This window comes from Phyllobates terribilis, unplaced genomic scaffold (genome assembly GCF_046119375.1).
Source record: "Phyllobates terribilis strain yellow unplaced genomic scaffold, ASM4611937v1 Scaffold_12__6_contigs__length_324123572, whole genome shotgun sequence".
In the NCBI taxonomy this organism is placed as follows: domain Eukaryota; kingdom Metazoa; phylum Chordata; class Amphibia; order Anura; family Dendrobatidae; genus Phyllobates; species Phyllobates terribilis.
The window spans coordinates 321,650,505-321,670,813 of NW_027362772.1; the positions used below are offsets into that span (position 1 = coordinate 321,650,505).

General features: G+C 50.0%; 1 protein-coding gene across 2 annotated transcripts in view; it reads right to left on the bottom strand.

Moving 5' to 3' along the window:
* Window positions 1-20,309, bottom strand: part of JAM3 (junctional adhesion molecule 3) — a 132,128-nt gene that overhangs the window by 37,218 nt on the left and 74,601 nt on the right. The window contains exons 2-3 of one of the 2 annotated variants that reach the window (XM_073657482.1): window positions 6,750-6,865; window positions 852-917 (exon numbers count right to left, since the gene is read on the bottom strand). In XM_073657482.1, coding sequence (XP_073513583.1) covers window positions 852-906 — 55 coding nt within the window. In that variant the 5' untranslated portion in view covers window positions 907-917; window positions 6,750-6,865. The remainder of the gene's footprint in view (window positions 1-851; window positions 918-6,749; window positions 6,866-20,309) is intronic. The other variant, XM_073657481.1, reaches the window with a different exon arrangement.

The following is a 20,309-nucleotide window of genomic DNA, read 5'->3' on the forward strand; positions in this document are numbered from 1 at the left end:
ACGAGCGAGCAGGCCCGCGCACAGAGCGAACGAGCGAGGCCACGAGCAGGCCCGCGCATAGAGCGAGGCCACGAGCGAGCAGGCCCGCGCACAGAGCGAACGAGCGAGCAGGTCCGCGCACAGAGCGAACGAGCGAGGTCACGAGCGAGCAGGCCCGCGCACAGAGCGAACGAGCGAGGCCACGAGCAGGCCCGCGCACAGAGCGAGGCCACGAGCGAGCAGGCCCGCGCACAGAGCGAACGAGCGAGGCCACGAGCGAGCAGGCCCGCGCACAGAGCGAGGCCACGAGCGAGCAGGCCCGCGCACAGAGCGAGGCCACGAGCGAGCAGGCCCGCGCACAGAGCGAAAGAGCGAGCAGGCCCGCGCACAGAGCGAACGAGCGAGGCCACGAGCAGGCCCGCGCACAGAGAGAACGAGCGAGGCCACGAGCAGGCCCGCGCACAGAGCGAGGCCACGAGCGAGCAGGCCCGCGCACAGAGCGAACGAGCGAGCAGGCCCGCGCACAGAGCGAACGAGCGAGCAGGCCCGCGCACAGAGCGAACGAGCGAGCAGGCCCGCGCACAGAGCGAACGAGCGAGGCCACGAGCAGGCCCGCGCACAGAGCGAGGCCACGAGCAGGCCCGCGCACAGAGCGAGGCCACGAGCAGGCCCGCGCACAGAGCGAGGCCACGAGCAGGCCCGCGCACAGAGCGAGGCCACGAGCAGGCCCGCGCACAGAGCGAGGCCACGAGCAGGCCCGCGCACAGAGCGAGGCCACGAGCAGGCCCGTGCACAGAGTGAGCGAGGCTGGTGAGGACACATTTTTAACTGTTCTGAGCAATCTGGCTGTGGTTCAGGAGTTAGATTCTTACTCTGAAATTCTTGCACTTCTGGATTTGTGTTGGAGGAATATAAGTCTACGGCCATCACTGTGCAACCTGCAAATAAAAAAGAAAACACGCTAGGAGCTGGTTGAAGTAAAAAATGTGATTTTACTGTAAACCAATATCGGCATGGAAGCACAATGTGTGAAGAAGGAACTCAATGTCCTCAAACCAGCGGATACAACCTCCCTTCTGAAAACAAAACCGAAAATGACGAGCCCTATGGCAAGGCGGTCCATACAGCTGGGCTGTAGAAATTGGGGTCACCGACCTACTGGGGTATTATAAACTCCACTGAATGACATCTCTATGCTACAGCCCTAGAACTCCTGAAGAAGCCGGACATCGGCCAAACATGATAATATGGACTGTGAGACGCTTCTCCTCACTAGAATGACTGCATGAAGTCACATCATCAATAAATGACTAATGTGCAGTAGGTCCAAGGACAGCAGACGGCTTCATTCTTTCTACTCTGTTGGAGAGAATAATACCACTTTAACCGCTAATGTTACCACCCAATTATGGTCCAAAATGTAAATTTGTTCCAGTCCAGAAACATTATACGCTAAGAGTTTGAAGGCATTAGGATTACTGGCATCCCTCCTTCTTAATGCTAAAGTCCTCCAGATAATGTGCTTTTTTCCCACTTTCTCAGACCATTGCTGTTCCAATGATGTTGGTGCTGACATTCCCGACATTCAAGTGACAGTATGTCATGTGACAACTGCAACTAATCAGTGGCCCCTGATAGGCTGCAGCTTTCACGTGACATCACAATATCACTAGATCTCTGGGTGACACGGAGCTTGGAGCAAAAGAACGGTGCGGTCCAGTAGGATAGTGTACTTTTGTTTTTTTACTTACTTTATTCGGCTGTCACGCCAGGTGTGGGGAAGACTTAGTGCAACACAGAGAGAAGGGGGAAAAGGAGCCCAGACACTAAGGAAAGGGGGAAAGTGGAGACCTCCTAGTCTGGTCTAGCGTCACCCTGTCTCAACTACCGTCCCTATATTGCCTCTTCAGTAATCGCCGCACGCGTGCCTCGCCCTGTCTTTCCCTGGCGTATGGCTAAGGCTAGGGATGGGAGGAGATGAACACTAGTGGATCTCCACTAAACTCTATAGACAACAAGGGTAGACAAACGGGGAGAATGTTTAGCTTTATACGACTCCAGACAAATGCGAACTCGGCCTCAAGCTCCAGAGAGGATGAAGTACTGCTCTTGCTAAGCCTTCGCAAGTAGAAATGAATATAGCCGGCGACTCCCTCTCAGACACACCAGGTATATATACACCCAGGACAGGGAGCTAATTACCAGAGGGAGGTAGCCGCTAGGTCCTAGAGACAGCCTCTCCTCTAAGATGTGTATAATGCCAAAAGTAGAGATCTCCTGCAGGGCGACTGTCTGTCACCTCTGATACACCCGTGACATCGGCACCCTGAAGGCATTGAAAAGTGGCTGTCACGTAGTGGACAACCTATGTAATAAAAATAAAAGGGCCCAATACTGACCCCTGTGGTACCCCTGTTATCTGTGACCCCCCCAATACTGACCCCTGTGGCACCTCACTGTTCTCTATGACCCCTCCAGTACTAACCCCTGTGGTACCGCACTGTTATCTGTGACCCCTCCAGTACTAACCCCTGTTGTACCCCACTGTTATCTGTGACCCCTCCAGTACTAACCCCTGTTGTACCCCAGTTATCTGTGACCCCTCCAGTACTAACCCCTGTGGTACCCCACTGTTATCTGTGACCCCTCCAGTACTAACCCCTGTTGTACCCCACTGTTATCTGTGACCCCTCCAGTACTAACCCCTGTGGTACCCCACTGTTATCTGTGACCCCTCCAGTACTAACCCCTGTTGTACCCCACTGTTATCTGTGACCCCTCCAGTACTGACCCCTGTGGTACCCCACTGTTATCTGTGACCCCTCCAGTACTAACCCCTGTTGTACCCCACTGTTATCTGTGACCCCTCCAGTACTAACCCCTGTGGTACCCCACTGTTATCTGTGACCCCTCCAGTACTAACCCCTGTTGTACCCCACTGTTATCTGTGACCCCCCCATTACAGTCCCCTGTGGTACCTCATGGTTATCTGACTCCTCCAATACTGACCTCTGTGGTACCCCACTCTCATCTGTGACCCCTCCACTTGTAACTGACCCAGTCAGGATGTGCTGCATTAAGAGCTGCTGCTTGTTCTTTAGACATCAGACCATTTGCCTTTATTAAATCAATTTAAAAATTGGCTCAAAGTCCGAATTTTATGACCTTCTGCCCCCGGGATAAAACCCGCCACCTCTCCCTGAAGGAAGGAATTGTTAGACCAGTTTTGGAATCCCTTTCTCTGGTGGGCAAGTGATGACGCCTCTTCTCCGTACCCAGATGCTAACCCTATTATGTCCTGACCAGACGGATGGGAATATGCAGCTGAGAGGCATTGGCCTTCTGGTAATGGGTTAGTTTCCTTGAGATCAAAAGTTTGGCCCAATCAGAAAACGTCAGACATTTTTGGTGGCCATAGTAAAATGAAGGAATTTGGGCAAGTCTTCAGAGATTGACAGCGTTCATTGCTGTCACCGCACTCCCTCACAGGTACTGGGGGCTCCTGGACAGCGAGACGCGAGCCTACTGGAAGGTTCCTGGCAGCTGTGATCCTTCATCTGTCCCAGGCATTAGTTATCAGAACGCTGCAGCTAATCAGGACAATGAACACATTCATGGATAGAAATAAAACTGGGGTCCAACATCTCACATTCTCTACATCAAGACTGATCACACCAAGAACAAAGAGGACACCCGGGAAACCTCTGGCCAGGACGGCTCAAACCACAAAACCCTGATCCGTTGTAAGAAAGTAGAGAAGCGTGCGCGCCAAGGAGCAGGAGTTTTGTTTTCTTTCACCCCTGGAGCAGTATCACTAATCTCTGCTCCCGGCCTGTAGTAAAATACTTGGCAGCGGTCTTCTGTTCTTCCCAATGCCGCTTTCCTGCTCCATCCTAGAGCAGAATGATGTAGGGGCAGAGACCCCGAGACCAGCAATGTGTCACTTACTTGGCTGGATTGACTAACTTTGATAAAATCCCTGTTTTCTAAGTGGCTGATCTAAACTTTCTACAAGTACTGAGCTCGGTATAACCGCACCCACACCACTTTCTGTGTACACTGTGCATAGGCAGAAAGCTGCCAAGCAATGGTTGGGGCAGGGCTATACAGAGCTCGTGAATATGGAAGTCTACATTGCAGCATGTTTACAAGTCCCTTAGTGATTATCTTCTTCTGATAAAAATGTGATTTTATCACAAGTACAGCAAGCAGCCCGGTAAGTTACATAGCTGGAATCAGGGTCTCGTTCTCTACATTAAGCTGCTCTCAGATTAGGTGGCAAAAACCTGGTGACAGATTCCTTTTGAGTGATCATAAACTAAATCCTCAACACTGAATCCTAATTCCCCAAATCTCCAACATTAAACCCAGAAACAACCCCAATTCACAGCTTACTAACTCTCCTACTCAAAGATGGAAATACGCTGCAGCTGATCGTCTCCCGGCTCTGCTCAGGGAATGACGTTACTAACTCTCCTACTCACAAGGATGGAAATACGCTGCAGCTGATCGTCTCCCGGCTCTGCTCAGTGAATGATGTTACTAACTCTCCTACTCAAAGATGGAAATACGCTGCAGCTGATCGTCTCCTGGCTCTGCTCAGTGAATGATGTTACTAACTCTCCTACTCACAAGGATGGAAATACGCTGCAGCTGATCGTCTCCCGGCTCTGCTCAGTGCATGATGTTACTAACTCTCCTACTCAAAGATGGAAATACGCTGCAGCTGATCGTCTCCCGGCTCTGCTCAGTGAATGATGTTACTAACTCTCCTACTCAAAGATGGAAATACGCTGCAGCTGATCGTCTCCCGGCTCTGCTCAGTGAATGATGTTACTAACTCTCCTACTCACAAGGATGGAAATACGCTGCAGCTGATCGTCTCCCGGCTCTGCTCAGTGAATGATGTTACTAACTCTCCTACTCAAAGATGGAAATACGCTGCAGCTGATCTTCTCCCGGCTCTGCTCAGTGAATGATGTTACTAACTCTCCTACTCAAAGATGGAAATACGCTGCAGCTGATCGTCTCCCGGCTCTGCTCAGTGAATGATGTTACTAACTCTCCTACTCAAAGATGGAAATACGCTGCAGCTGATCTTCTCCCGGCTCTGCTCAGGGAATGACTTTACTAACTCTCCTACTCAAAGATGGAAATACGCTGCAGCTGATCTTCTCCCGACTCTGCTCAGGGAATGATGTTACTAACTCTCCTACTCAAAGATGGAAATACGCTGCAGCTGATCGTCTCCCGGCTCTGCTCAGGGAATGATGTTACTAACTCTCCTACTCAAAGATGGAAATACGCTGCAGCTGATCTTCTCCCAACTCTGCTCAGGGAATGATGTTACTAACTCCCCTCTCCGCTTTCTGACCACAACCTTCTGTCATTCTCCTTCAGTAACTGTCGCTCCACTCAGGACACCCCTACTTACCACACCTATAGAAATATACGCGCCATTAACACCCAGAAACTTGTCAAGAAGTTGCAGTGGTCATTAGCCCCGATCTCCTCCCTCTCATGTCCGGACTCTGCACTGAGACATTATAATGATACATTGCAGAGCACCCGGGATGAAGCTGCTCCTCCTACACACAGAACAACTCAGCTCAGACGGCGACAACCCTGGCACACGCTGCAAACACGGCGACAACCCGGGCACACGCTGCAAACACGGCGACAACCCGGGCACACGCTGCAAACACGGCGACAACCCGGGCACATGCTGCAAACACGGCGACAACCCGGGCACACGCTGCAAACACGGCGACAACCCGGGCACACGCTGCAAACACGGCGACAACCCGGGCACACGCTGCAAACACGGCGACAACCCGGGCAAACGCTGCAAACACGGCGACAACCCGGGCACACGCTGCAAACACGTTTCCTCCAGCGGTGCTCCAGGTGTCAGTGGAGAAAATCTAATCTAGCCAAAAACTTCATCCATCATAAATTTATGGTTAAAACATACAACTCGCCCTTCACCTCTCCAAACAAACCTATTTCAATACCCTCAGCACCTCACTTTCCAAAGATCCTAAACGCCTCTTTGACACTTTTCATTCCCTCCTCCAACAAAGATTGAAAGCCCCGACTACCGACCTCAGCGCTGACGATTAGGCTAATTATTTCAAAGACCATTCAGACAGGAAATTTTCTCCCAATCCCCTAATACCATGCACGATCCTCCCTCTCTCATTGTATCTAGTTCACTCTCTGTCTTTGAACCAGTCAGGGAAGAAGTGCTGAGGCTCCTTGAATCTTCTCGCCCTACCACCCGCACCAGTGACCCTATTCCCTCACATCTACTTCAGTCCCTTTCCCCAGCTGTCACCACTCACCTAACTGAAATATTTAAATCTCTCCCTCTCATCTGGTATTTTTCCCTCCTAGTTTAAACACTCCAGCATATATCCATTAAAGCCATCCCTCTACCAAAACTGAGCTGCTAACTACAGACCTGTGTCAAATCTCCCCTTCATCTCTAAACTCCTGGAACGCTTGGTCTATGCCCGTCTAATCCGCTATCTCTCAGATAACTCTCTTCTTGACCCTCTACAATCCAGTTTCTCCTGTATACACTCCAATGAAACTGCCCTCACTAAAGTCTCTAATGACCTACTAACAGCTAAATCTAATGGTCCCTGCTCCCTGCTGATCTCCTGGATCTCTCTGCAGCATTCGACACTGTGGATCACCAGCTCCTCCTCACTATGCTCCGCTCTATCGGCCTCAAGGACACTGTTCTCTTCTGGTTCTCCTCCTACCTCTCTGACCGCTCCTTCACAGTATCTTTTGCTGGCTCCTCTTCCTCCCCTTTTCCCCTTACTGCTGGGGTTCCTCAAGGATCGGTCCTAGGTCCTCTTCTCCTTATACACTGCTCCTATTGGACAAACAATTAGTAGATTCGGCTTTCAGTACCATCTCTATGCGGATGACACCCAATTATACACAGTCTCCTAACCTCACCCCTGAATTATTACACATCACCAATGATTGTCTTTCAGCCATCTCTAACATCATGTCCTCCCTCTATCTGAAACTGAACCCGGCAAAAACTGAACTCCTCGTCTTTCCTCCCTCCACTAAACTACCTATGCACAATATTTCCATCTCTGTGTGTGGCTCCACCATTACTCCCCAGCAACAAGCCCGCTGTCTTGGGGTCATACTTGATTCAGATCTTTCCTTCTCTCGCCAGATCCAGTCACTCGCCTGCTCAGGTCAGCTACACCTCAAAAACATTTCTAGAATTCAACCTTTTCTTACCTTTGACTCTGCTAAAACTCTTACTGTTGCTCTGATTCATTCTCGTCTGGACTACTGCAAATCTCTACTAATCGGTTTCCCTCTTACTAAACTTTCCCCTCCCCAATCTGTCCTAAATGCAGCAGCCAGGATCATATTCCTCACCAGCCACTACACCGATGCCTCTTCCCTGTGCCAGTCGTTGCACTAGTTACCCATCCACTAGAGTTCAATCTAAATTCATCACCCTCAAAGCGCTCCATGCTTCAACACCGCCCTACATCTCTTCTCTCGCCTCAGTCTACCACCCTACCCGTGCCCTCCGTTCTGCTAACGACCTAAGATTAACATCCTAAATAATCTGGACCTCCCACTCCCGTCTCTCGCATGCTGCACCAATTCTTTGGAATGCACTACCCAGGACTCTTCGATTAATCCCCAATACCCACAGTTTTAAGAATGCCCTAAAAACGCATTTCTTTAGACTGGCGTATCAACTCACCTATCTAACTATCCCCCCCCCCCCCCCATACAAAACTTCCTTCCAAATCAGTTCCCTCGTATCTTCTGTTCACACATCCCATAACTTAGTAGACTACTGTGTCTGTACTTGTTCAAATACTGGTTTGTGACTGGTTCATTTAGCATTAAATGATTACCCTTTTTATTACACTGATGGTTGACCGTACGATACAAGAAGTTATCCACCTTTCGTGTCTCCCCTATTTCCTCATAGATTGTAAGCTTGCGGGCAAGGCCCTATCTCCTCCTCATATCTGTTGATTTATGTGCGTGTTGTTCTGTAATGTCTTATTGTCTGTACAAGTCCCCTCTAAAATGTAAAGTGCTGCGGAATATGTTGGCGCTATAGAAATAAAAATATATTATTATTAACACTAAACCCAGCCCCAAACTCAAATCCCCAACACTAAACCCAGGTGTGACTATACAGCCTAAAATCTTAAATCAGCCAGATGTCTAGATTTATTAATCCAAGAGAAATACACTATTATCTTTGTGTTGACTTCTATTGGTCTGTGAAACAATGAATGTTTGCTAATTAAGTTGATTAACCTTTGTGGACCCTGTGGCTTATTGACTCACAACACAGGAGGACAAACTAAGCAAAATCATTAAATGTTCAAACAATGAGACCCGAGTGCTGACCTTTCCCCCCAACCTGTGGATGTGGATTTAAAAAGGAGATATGATTCTGGAGCAGTCAGACTTGAGAGAATCAAGGAGAAGGAAAAGATGAGAGACTCTGTCACACAATCAGCTTGAAACATGGCTTTAACTGAAGAGGCACAGATTTGGATTCTACATGATTCCGGTCTAAGGGTACGAGACCCTGACTGGAAATATTCGGATCTGCTCCATTGACCATCAGAGAGACATGGATACATTTGGGGAGACCAGGATGGGATGATGAAGTCTCCTGGCCCCATGGATATGTGGTTTGGGGTTGCCAGGTGGGACCCTCCGGTCGCCTGGAACCCAATGAGACATTCGAAGAAGCCAGACTGGGACCAGCCGGTCATCTGGCCCCATGGAAACTCACGGAGAGGCTAGGGTGGGACTCTCGGGTCTCCTGGCCTTGTACCTCGATGGACTGCTAGCTTCCTAACCCTAACTTCTCTCTGTGTGGGCCCGCCAGAAGCGGAGGGCCACTGGTTGAGGTAGTTGGCCCGGGAAGTTCCCAAAGTCGCAGCTGTTCTATCCCAGGCGGGCGGAGTGGAAGGGTGAGACTGTAATGTGGTACCATCTTGAGTATTTGCTGGGACTGCTCTATCTGTTTATTGAACGACAAAATGGACAAAGTATTGCCACACTGTTTTACCCTCACCCTGTGTTGTCTGAGTAGTATTACGCCCACGGAAGAACCTGGCTCTTCACACCAGTTCCAACTCCAAATCCCCAACACTAAACCCAGGCCCAACCCCAAATCCCCAACCCTGATTGAAACATTCAGCACTTAGCATGGGCTTTTGGGGCTGATGGTTGTGACGATACAGCCTATAATCTTAATAAGCCAGTTGTTTAGATTTGTTAAGTCAAGAAAAATACACTATTATCTTTGTATGTGTGGCTGGTCAAGAATATCATACTATTTGTATAAAACTGAATGTTGACTTATCTTCGTTTGGGAACAATGAATGTTTGCTAATTATGTTGATTAACGTTTGTGGACCCTGTGGCTTATTGACTCACAAGACTGGAGGACAAACTAAACAAATTCATTAAATGCACAAACAATGAGACATGAGGCCCTAACCCCTTACCTGTGAATGTGTACTTGCAAGGACAATTGTAACTATTTTGAGGGGTATGTGCTTGTGTAGCAGTCAGACTTGGGACAGAGAATCAAGAGGACACTCAGATTCTGTCACACAATCAACTTGGAAGGATGGCTTTACCCAAAGAGACACAGATTTGGATTCTACATGATTCCGGCCTAAGGGTACGGCCCTGACTGGAAAGATAGGCATCTGCTCCATTGACCATCAGAGAGCCCATGGATACATTTTGGGGAGACCAGGTTGGGACGATGAAGTCACCTGGCCCCATGGATATGTTATTTGGGGTTGCCAGGTGGGACCATCCGGTCGTCTGGAGCCCATGGAGACATTCCGAGAAGCCAGATTGGGACCCTCCGGTCATCTGGCCCCATGGAAACTCTCGGAGAGGCCAGGGTGGGACCCTTGGGTCTCCTGGCCTTGTACCTCGATGGACTGCTAGCTTCGTAAGCTTGCCGCTACCTCCTCTCTGTGGGGGCTGCCAGAAGTGGGGGCACTGGTTGAGGTAGTTGGTCCTGGAAGTCCCAAAGTCACAGCTGTTCTATCCCAGGCGGGCGGAGAAGAAGGGTGACACTGTGTAATGTTGCACCATCGTGCTGGGACTGTCCTATGTGTTTATTGTCCACTTTGTGGTTCAATAAAGTATTGCCACACTGTTTTACCTTCACCCTGAGTTGTCTGAGTGGTATTATGCCCTCGGAAGACCCCGGGTCTTCACAATGGTGTTCAGTTACTTATTTCTATTCGCCATGTCCATGGTCAGCTAGTAGTCATATCTCATAATGTGCCGGGGCAGAATCTTCCATCCACCGTGCACCACAGCGACAAGAAGCCGTGTCCATTACTTCAATAATTCAGATGATCAGAAGGGGAGATATCATGGATGGGAAATTATTTAATATTTTAGCGATGACGCTTGGATTTTAAGAAGCTTGGACACATCCCACTGGTCATCCAAACCCCAGAAAAAAAGCAGAACATGGATATGTAAGACTTTAGAAGACAGAGTGATCTTCCCGAGTGTCCCCTCTACACAGGGATGATTCTCAGCCTGATCCTCTAGTAATCAGGGTCTTTTCACTTCAGTCTTCGCTTCATTCATCCGCTTACAGGCTTATTCCTTCCCCATCTTCACGCTCCCACCCATGCTTATATAATGGCGACATGTTGTGCACAGCTCTGACCGTACGTCACCGTCTGCTGGAAGATCAGAGCCCTACTATGGCTCTATAATAAGTGTCTCTACTGCACCTTTATACTGAGAGTAATCGCAGTAATTACATCTTTCCAGAAATTGTGTGTTTCATTTTCAATTTTTAACAGGCTGTGGTCAGTGACCATTAAAACTGCTTTACAGCCAACAGCTGAGGCTTTAGAGCACAAGTCTAGGTCAGAACTGGGCAAAGTGCAGCCAATGGGCCACATGTGCAGCCGATGGGCCACATGTGCAGCCGATGGGCCACATGTGCAGCCGATGGGCCACATGTGCAGCCAATGGGCCACATGTGCAGCCAATGGGCCACATGTGCAGCCAATGGGCCACATGTGCAGCCAATGGGCCACATGTGCAGCCAATGGGCCACATGTGCAGCCAATGGGCCACATGTGCAGCCAATGGGCCACATGTGCAGCCAATGGGCCACATGTGCAGCCAATGAGCCACATGTGGCCCACTGGCATTCCCTGCCAAGACCGCGGACGGAGACAGCGGAGGGGCTGGAAGCCGTGACGTTCTGCTCCACTCAGCATCTCAAGTTCACTGGTATCTGCCTCCTCTGGATTCACACAATGATGGAAAAGGGAGCGTCAGCTTCCACTATGGAGCCTGGCGAAGTCTCGACATCAAGATACTGTACACACCGGAGAAGTGCGAGAACAAGTTTAGGTTAGTAGTTTTATTTTTTACTTCTATTGTCAATACTTATGGGAACGGTGCAGACATGGATACAGGTTTGATAGGGTATCACACTGGTGGAGGCGCTGTGTGGGAACATCATACTCTTTGGGGGACTGTGGGGGCATCAAATTGTGTTGGGAGCTATTGAAAAAGTTACAAGGAAGGAACAAAAGAAGCAGTATGTTTTACAGTGTTTTTTGATAAACTTTATAAAAAGCAGTAAGTTCTATAGTTTTGATGATCATGTATACTGATAAGAATACAAATGACAATAAACCCTAGAAGAACATGTATTACCAATAGCAGATAGTCACCATCATTCAGCAGAATTAATGATTACAATTAATACTAAATAATTCTAATTCTCATTCTTATTAAGTTCGGCTTGTTGGTTCAGCCCTTCACAACACGGTCTGTCATGTGGACCCTTGGGAAAATTAAGAGCCCACCCCTGGTCTAGAGGATTGTCCATGAGGCAAACAAGTCCGCTACACAAATTTTTCCCCAGCGCGGACTGTTTGGAGAGTGGACGGATAGAACTGGTAGAAGATGCCGCTGCAGGCTGGGTACGAGTCCTGGCGCAGGAGGCGCGTGAAGAAGCATTAGGCCTGGCTCACATAGAAATCCGATAAAAATCAATAATCGAATGGCACGTGGAGCAATGATCCTCAATGAGACAGCGCAGATCAGTGCATCAATGAGACAGCGCAGATCAGTGCATCAATGAGACAGCGCAGATCAGTGCATCAATGAGACAGCGCAGATCAGTGCATCAATGAGACAGCGCAGATCAGTGCATCAATGAGACAGCGCAGATCAGTGCATCAATGAGACAGCGCAGATCAGTGCATCAATGAGACAGCGCAGATCAGTGCATCAATGAGACAGCGCAGATCAGTGCATCAATGAGACAGCGCAGACCAGTGCATCAATGAGACAGCGCAGACCAGTGCATCAGACAGCGCAGATCAGTGCATCAATCAGACAGTGCAGATCAGTGCATCAATGAGACAGCGCAGACCAGTGCATCAATGAGACAGCGCAGACCAGTGCATCAGACAGCGCAGATCAGTGCATCAATCAGACAGTGCAGATCAGTGCATCAATCAGACAGCGCAGATCAGTGCATCAATCAGACAGCGCAGATCAGTGCATCAATCAGACAGCGCAGATCAGTGCATCAATCAGACAGCGCAGATCAGTGCATCAATCAGACAGCGCAGATCAGTGCATCAATGAGACAGAGCAGACCAATGCATCAATGAGACAGAGCAGACCAGTGCATCAATGAGACAGCGCAGACCAGTGCATCAATCAGACAGAGCAGACCAGTGCATCAATGAGACAGCGCAGACCAGTGCATCAATGAGACAGCGCAGACCAGTGCATCAATGAGACAGTGCAGACCAGTGCATCAATGAGACAGCGCAAATCAGTGCATCAATGAGACAGAGCAGATCAGTGCATCAATGAGACAGAGCAGATCAGTGCATCAATGAGACAGAGCAGACCAGTGCATCAATGAGACAGCGCAGACCAGTGCATCAATGAGACAGCGCAGACCAGTGCATCAATGAGACAGAGCAGACCAGTGCATCAATGAGACAGCGCAGACCAGTGCATCAATGAGACAGCGCAGATCAGTGCATCAATGAGACAGAGCAGACCAGTGCATCAATGAGACAGCGCAAATCAGTGCATCAATGAGACAGAGCAGATCAGTGCATCAATGAGACAGCGCAGACCAGTGCATCAATGAGACAGAGCAGACCAGTGCATCAATGAGACAGCGCAAATCAGTGCATCAATGAGACAGAGCAGATCAGTGCATCAATGAGACAGAGCAGACCAGTGCATCAATGAGACAGAGCAGACCAGTGCATCAATGAGACAGCGCAGATCAGTGTATTTTTTCTTTACTAGATTCTATGCTGTGATCAGTAAAGCATCCAATTGTTAGGGATATATTACAATTCTGTAGTATTGGAAACTGTAAATTGTTGTGTAAAAGATTAATAGAAGCGGAGTAAAAAAAAAAAAAAAACAGATTGTACACACATAACAAGTGAGAAGAAAATGGCCCCCCTCTCCTGGAGAAGGATGGGACCGATTTACACGACAATGTGAGAGAGCCCTTAAGGAGGTGCAGACGTCTTTCTGAATTTGATGCATCTTTAATCTGCCCATGTACCACAACCTAAAATTATTTTCTTATTATATAGTGCCGTCATATTCCGCAGCACTGTCCCCATTGGGGCTCACAATCTAGATTCCCTATCAAAATGTCTAGAGTGTGGGAGTAAACCGGAGAACCCAGAGTAAACCCAGGCAAACACGGGGAGAACATACAAACTCCTTGCAGATGTTGTCCTTGGTGGGATTTTAATTCAGGACCCCAAAACTGCCAGGCTACTGTGCTAACCACTGAGTCACTGTGCTGCACTATATACAGTTTGGCCAGTGACGAATCTTTGCGATTTCAGCTCTGCAGTCCACTATTTTGGATTTAAAATAAAACACAGGAGATTCCATTGAAGTGGAGACTTTCAGGTTTAATTAAAGGGGTGGAACTCTCCTCATTTCAGGAATTCAGAAGTAAGTGGACAAATTCACTTTCCCAGAAATAAAATGTCCATGTTAACCCTTTGTAGAGAATCCTTTGCAGCAATGATGGCCTGAAGTCTGAAGGCCACGGACGTCACCATCACTAGTTTCCTCCTGTGTGAGTCTTTGCCGACTTTACTGCAGGGACTTCGGTTCTCACTTGTTTGTGGCTCTTTCTGCCTTCAGTTTTGTCTTAAGTCTACGAAATGAGTCAGTCACGGGTTAGGAGTTCACGTACTCCTGCACTGGTTAGGAAAACTTCCTCATTGTATTAAACAGTGCAGGGTTAATCTGTTCAGTTGAAGCTCCTGAAGCTGTCCTGCTTAGATGGTCTCAGATGTTCAGTGTTGGCCACTCCCCTCTGGCACTTATGGATCGCTAGTGTTAGTTCTTATTGCCTCGTCCTGGAGTTGGAGGTGTAGCTCGTGGTTTAAGGTGGCGTTTGGAGATTTGTTCAGAGGACTGTTGCTTGAAATTTTTATGTGCACATCCTCATCCTCTCCTATTTGGTTTCTCCTTCCTTTAACTTTGCAGTGTTCCACATTGTTGTTTTCTGAGTGCATTATGTATGTTTGGTACATTCATTTATCCCTGTCCATCTTCCCTTGTTTGTCTGGTTAGTATGTTTCTATACACTTCAGCTTCCCACCTTCCTGGGTGGGGGAGGGGACAGATAAGTGTTGATACAGGAGCATAGCAAGGCACGTGACCCCGGCGTCTTCATCATCAGAAGTGATCTGGGGGACAGGGATAGACTAGGGTGCCCCCTAGCTTGAGGGATAGGGAAGGAGCCCCTTGCCCTGCAATATTCTGAAACTGTACAGTGACAGTGGCTTTATGGGCTGAGATCTGGTGATGACTCAGCCAATGTAGAATATTCCTTTTCTTTACTTTTGCAGGATGTTTTTGGTCATTGTCCATCTGTCCGGTGAAGCGTCGTCCAATCAATCTTGCCGTGTTTGTTGGATCTGAGCAGAAAGTATCGTCCTGTACACAGCATTCATTCGGCTGTTTCTGTCTTCAGTCTCATCATCAATAACCACTAGTGACCCGGCGCCATTGGAAATCATGCATGCCTGCGCCATCACTCTGCTTCCACCACGCGTTACACAGGATCTGCCGGGGATCAGGAGCCGCTCTAAGCCTTCTCCAGACTTTCTTCTTCCCATCATTATGGTACAGGTTGATCTTCGTTTTGCTTTTCCAGAACTGGACAGCTTCTTTAGATGATTTTTTTGGCAAAGTCTAATGTGGCCTTTTTATTTCCCGTTTGATTAATGGTTTACATCTCGTGGTGAACCCTCTGTATTTGCTCTCAAGACATCTTCTCTTTAGGGTGGACTTAGATACTGAGACTCCAACTTCCTGGAGAGTGGTCTTCACTTGGGGGATGTTGTGAAAGGGATTTTCTTCACCATAGGAAGGATTCTGCGATCATCTGCCACTGGTGTCTCCCGGGGACGTCCAGGCGTTTTTGAGTTCCCACACTCACCAGGGAGCTTTTTTTTCTTTTTTGCAGAATGCACCAAACTGTTGATTTGGCCGCTCCTAACATTTCTGCTCTCCGATAGATTTATTCTTTTTTTTTCAGCCTAATGGTGATCTGTTTCTCTTCCATTGAGAGCTCCTCTGACCGCACGTTGTGGGTTCACAGCAACAGCTTCCAAATGCCACACCTGGAATCCGCTCCAGACCTTTTACCTACTTAATTGATGATCGATTAATGAGGGAAAATCCCAAGCAGCCCATTAGACAGCTTTTGAGAAAAATTGTCCAATTACTTTCGGTCCCTTGAAAAAGAGGCTGCTCCATATTAAAAAGCTGTAATTCGTAAACTCTTCCACCACTTACCGTATTTTTCAGACTATAAATGCACTTTTTTCCTCCAAAATTTTGGAGGTACATGGGGATGTACCTTATAGTCTGGCTGAGGGGGGGGGGGGGGCGGCAGAGTTGGAGGAGTGGTTCATAGGAGGCAGGAGCCAGCTGATGCGGCCAACACTGTGCCAACTGTTAAAAAAAAAAAGAATATTCACTGTTCCCCATGCCCATAGTCCAGCCCACCTCCATACACTGAAGCCTGAGCCTAGGAGGTGGGCGGGACTAAGAGTGGAGAGCAGTGAATTTTCATTCTCATTAATAGCGGGCACATGTGGTTGCCCAGCCGCTGCAGGATGGGATAGAGGCCATGTACACCAGGATGGGGATGGGATAGAGGCCATGTACACCAGGATGGGGATGGGATGGGATAGAGGCCATGTACACCAGGATGGGGATGGGATGGGATAGAGGCCATGTACACCAGGATGGGGAGGGGATGGGATAGAGGCCATGTACACCAGGATGGGGAGGGGATGGGATAGAGGCCATGTACACCAGGATGGGGAGGGGATGGGATAGAGGCCATGTACACCAGGATGGGGATGGGATGGGATAGAGGCCATGTACACCAGGATGGGGATGGGATGGGATAGAGGCCATGTACACCAGGATGGGGATGGGATGGGATAGAGGCCATGTACACCAGGATGGGGATGGGATGGGATAGAGGCCATGTACACCAGGATGGGGATGGGATGGGATAGAGGCCATGTACACCAGGATGGGGATGGGATGGGATAGAGGCCATGTACACCAGGATGGGGATGGGATGGGATAGAGGCCATGTACACCAGGATGGGGATGGGATGGGATAGAGGCCATGTACACCAGGATGGGGATGGGATAGAGGCCATGTACACCAGGATGGGGAGGGGATGGGATAGAGGCCATGTACACCAGGATGGGGAGGGGATGGGATAGAGGCCATGTACACCAGGATGGGGAGGGGATGGGATAGAGGCCATGTACACCAGGATGGGGATGGGATGGGATAGAGGCCATGTACACCAGGATGGGGATGGGATGGGATAGAGGCCATGTACACCAGGATGGGGATGGGATGGGATAGAGGCCATGTACACCAGGATGGGGATGGGATGGGATAGAGGCCATGTACACCAGGATGGGGATGGGATGGGATAGAGGCCATGTACACCAGGATGGGGATGGGATGGGATAGAGGCCATGTACACCAGGATGGGGATGGGATGGGATAGAGGCCATGTACACCAGGATGGGGATGGGATAGAGGCCATGTACACCAGGATGGGGATGGGATGGGATAGAGGCCATGTACACCAGGATGGGGATGGGACGGAGGCCATGTACACCAGGATGGGGATGGGACGGAGGCCAAGTACACCAGGATGGGGATGGGACGGAGGCCATGTACACCAGGATGGGGATGGGACGGAGGCCATGTACACCAGGATGGGGATGGGACGGAGGCCATGTACACCAGGATGGGGATGGGATGGGATAGAGGCCATGTACACCAGGATGGGGATGGGATGGGATAGAGGCCATGTACACCAGGATGGGGATGGGATGGGATAGAGGCCATGTACACCAGGATGGGGATGGGATGGGATAGAGGCCATGTACACCAGGATGGGGATGGGATAGAGGCCATGTACACCAGGATGGGGATGGGATGGGATAGAGGCCATGTACACCAGGATGGGGATGGGATGGGATAGAGGCCATGTACACCAGGATGGGGATGGGATGGGATAGAGGCCATGTACACCAGGATGGGGATGGGATAGAGGCCATGTACACCAGGATGGGGATGGGTTGGATAGAGGCCATGTACACCAGGATGGGGATGGGATGGGATAGAGGCCATGTACACCAGGATGGGGAGGGGATGGGATAGAGGCCATGTACACCAGGATGGGGATGGGATGGGATAGAGGCCATGTACACCAGGATGGGAATGGGATGGGATAGAGGCCATGTACACCAGGATGGGGATGGGATAGAGGCCATGTACACCAGGATGGGGATGGGACGGAGGCCATGTACACCAGGATGGGGATGGGACGGAGGCCAAGTACACCAGGATGGGGATGGGACGGAGGCCATGTACACCAGGATGGGGATGGGACGGAGGCCATGTACACCAGGATGGGGATGGGACGGAGGCCATGTACACCAGGATGGGGATGGGACGGAGGCCATGTACACCAGGATGGGGATGGGACGGAGGCCATGTACACCAGGATGGGGATGGGACGGAGGCCATGTACACCAGGATGGGGATGGGACGGAGGCCATGTACACCAGGATGGGGATGGGACGGAGGCCATGTACACCAGGATGGGGATGGGACGGAGGCCATGTACACCAGGATGGGGATGGGACGGAGGCCATGTACACCAGGATGGGGATGGGACGGAGGCCATGTACACCAGGATGGGGATGGGACGGAGGCCATGTACACCAGGATGGGGATGGGACGGAGGCCATGTACACCAGGATGGGGATGGGACGGAGGCCATGTACACCAGGATGGGGATGGGACGGAGGCCATGTACACCAGGATGGGGATGGGACGGAGGCCATGTACACCAGGATGGGGATGGGACGGAGGCCATGTACACCAGGATGGGGATGGGACGGAGGCCATGTACACCAGGATGGGGATGGGACGGAGGCCATGTACACCAGGATGGGGATGGGACGGAGGCCATGTACACCAGGATGGGGATGAGACGGAGGCCATGTACACCAGGATGGGGATGAGACGGAGGCCATGTACACCAGGATGGGGATGAGACGGAGGCCATGTACACCAGGATGGGGATGAGACGGAGGCCATGTACACCAGGATGGGGATGAGATGGAGGCCATGTACACCAGGATGGGGATGAGATGGAGGCCATGTACACCAGGATGGGGATGAGATGGAGGCCATGTACACCAGGATGGGGATGAGATGGAGGCCATGTACACCAGGATGGGGATGAGATGGAGGCCATGTACACCAGGATGGGGATGAGATGGAGAGAGAGAGAGAGAGAGAGATGCCATTTAGGATGACCGTTCGTCCACTTTCTATTTTTCACTACACGGGTATTGGTGTTTTTTAGTGAATTTAATAAAAGTATTGATTTTAGAGGATTAAAAAGGTTTACATACTGCTACAATTACTTCTAGATTTATTAATTATGTTACGTTACACTAAGCTGTGCTGTCCTATATACAGTACACTGCTAGCCACTGAGCCACCGTGCAGCCCTATATACAGCACACTGCTAGCCACTGAGCCACCGTGCTGCCCTATACACAGCACACTGCTAGCCACTGAGCCACCGTGCAGCCCTATATACAGCACACTGCTAGCCACTGAGCCACCGTGCTGCCCTATACACAGCACACCGCTAACCACTAAGCCACCGTGCAGCCCTATATACAGTACACTGCTAGCCACTGAGCCACCGTGCTGCCCTATAAACAGTACACAGTTAACCACTAAGCCACCGTGCTGCCCTATACACAGTACACCGCTAACCATTAAGCCACCGTGCTGCCTTATACACAGTACACCGCTAACCACTAAGTCACCGTGCTGCCCTATACACAGTACACCGCTAACCACTGAGCCACCGTGCTGCCCTATACACAGTACACCGCTAACCACTGAGCCACCGTGCTGCCCTATACACAGTACACCGCTAACCACTAAGCCACCATGCTGCCCTATATACAGTACACCGCTAACAACTGAGCCACCGTGCTGCCCTATACACAGTACATTGCTAACCACTAAGCCACCGTGCTGCCCTATATACAGTACACTGCTAACCACTGAGCCACCGTGCTGCCCTATACACAGTACACTGCTAACCACTAAGCCACCGTGCTGCTCTATATACAGTACACCGCTAACCACTAAGCCACCGTGCTGCTCTATATACAGTACACCGCTAACCACTAAGCCACCGTGCTGCCCTATATACAGTACACTAACCACTAAGCCACCGTGCTGCCCTATATACAGTACACTAACCACTAAGCCACCGTGATGCCCTATACACAGTACATTGCTAACCACTAAGCCACCGTGCTGCCCTATATACAGTACACTGCTAACCACTAAGCCACTGTGCTGCCCTATACACAGTACACCGCTAACCACTAAGCCACCGTGCTGCTCTATATACAGTACACCGCTAACCACTAAGCCACCGTGCTGCTCTATATACAGTACACCGCTAACCACTAAGCCACCGTGCTGCCCTATATACAGTACACTAACCACTAAGCCACCGTGCTGCCCTATATACAGTACACTAACCACTAAGCCACCGTGATGCACTATACACAGTACACCGCTAACCACTAAGCCACCGTGCTGCCCTATACACAGTACACCGCTAACCACTAAGCCACCG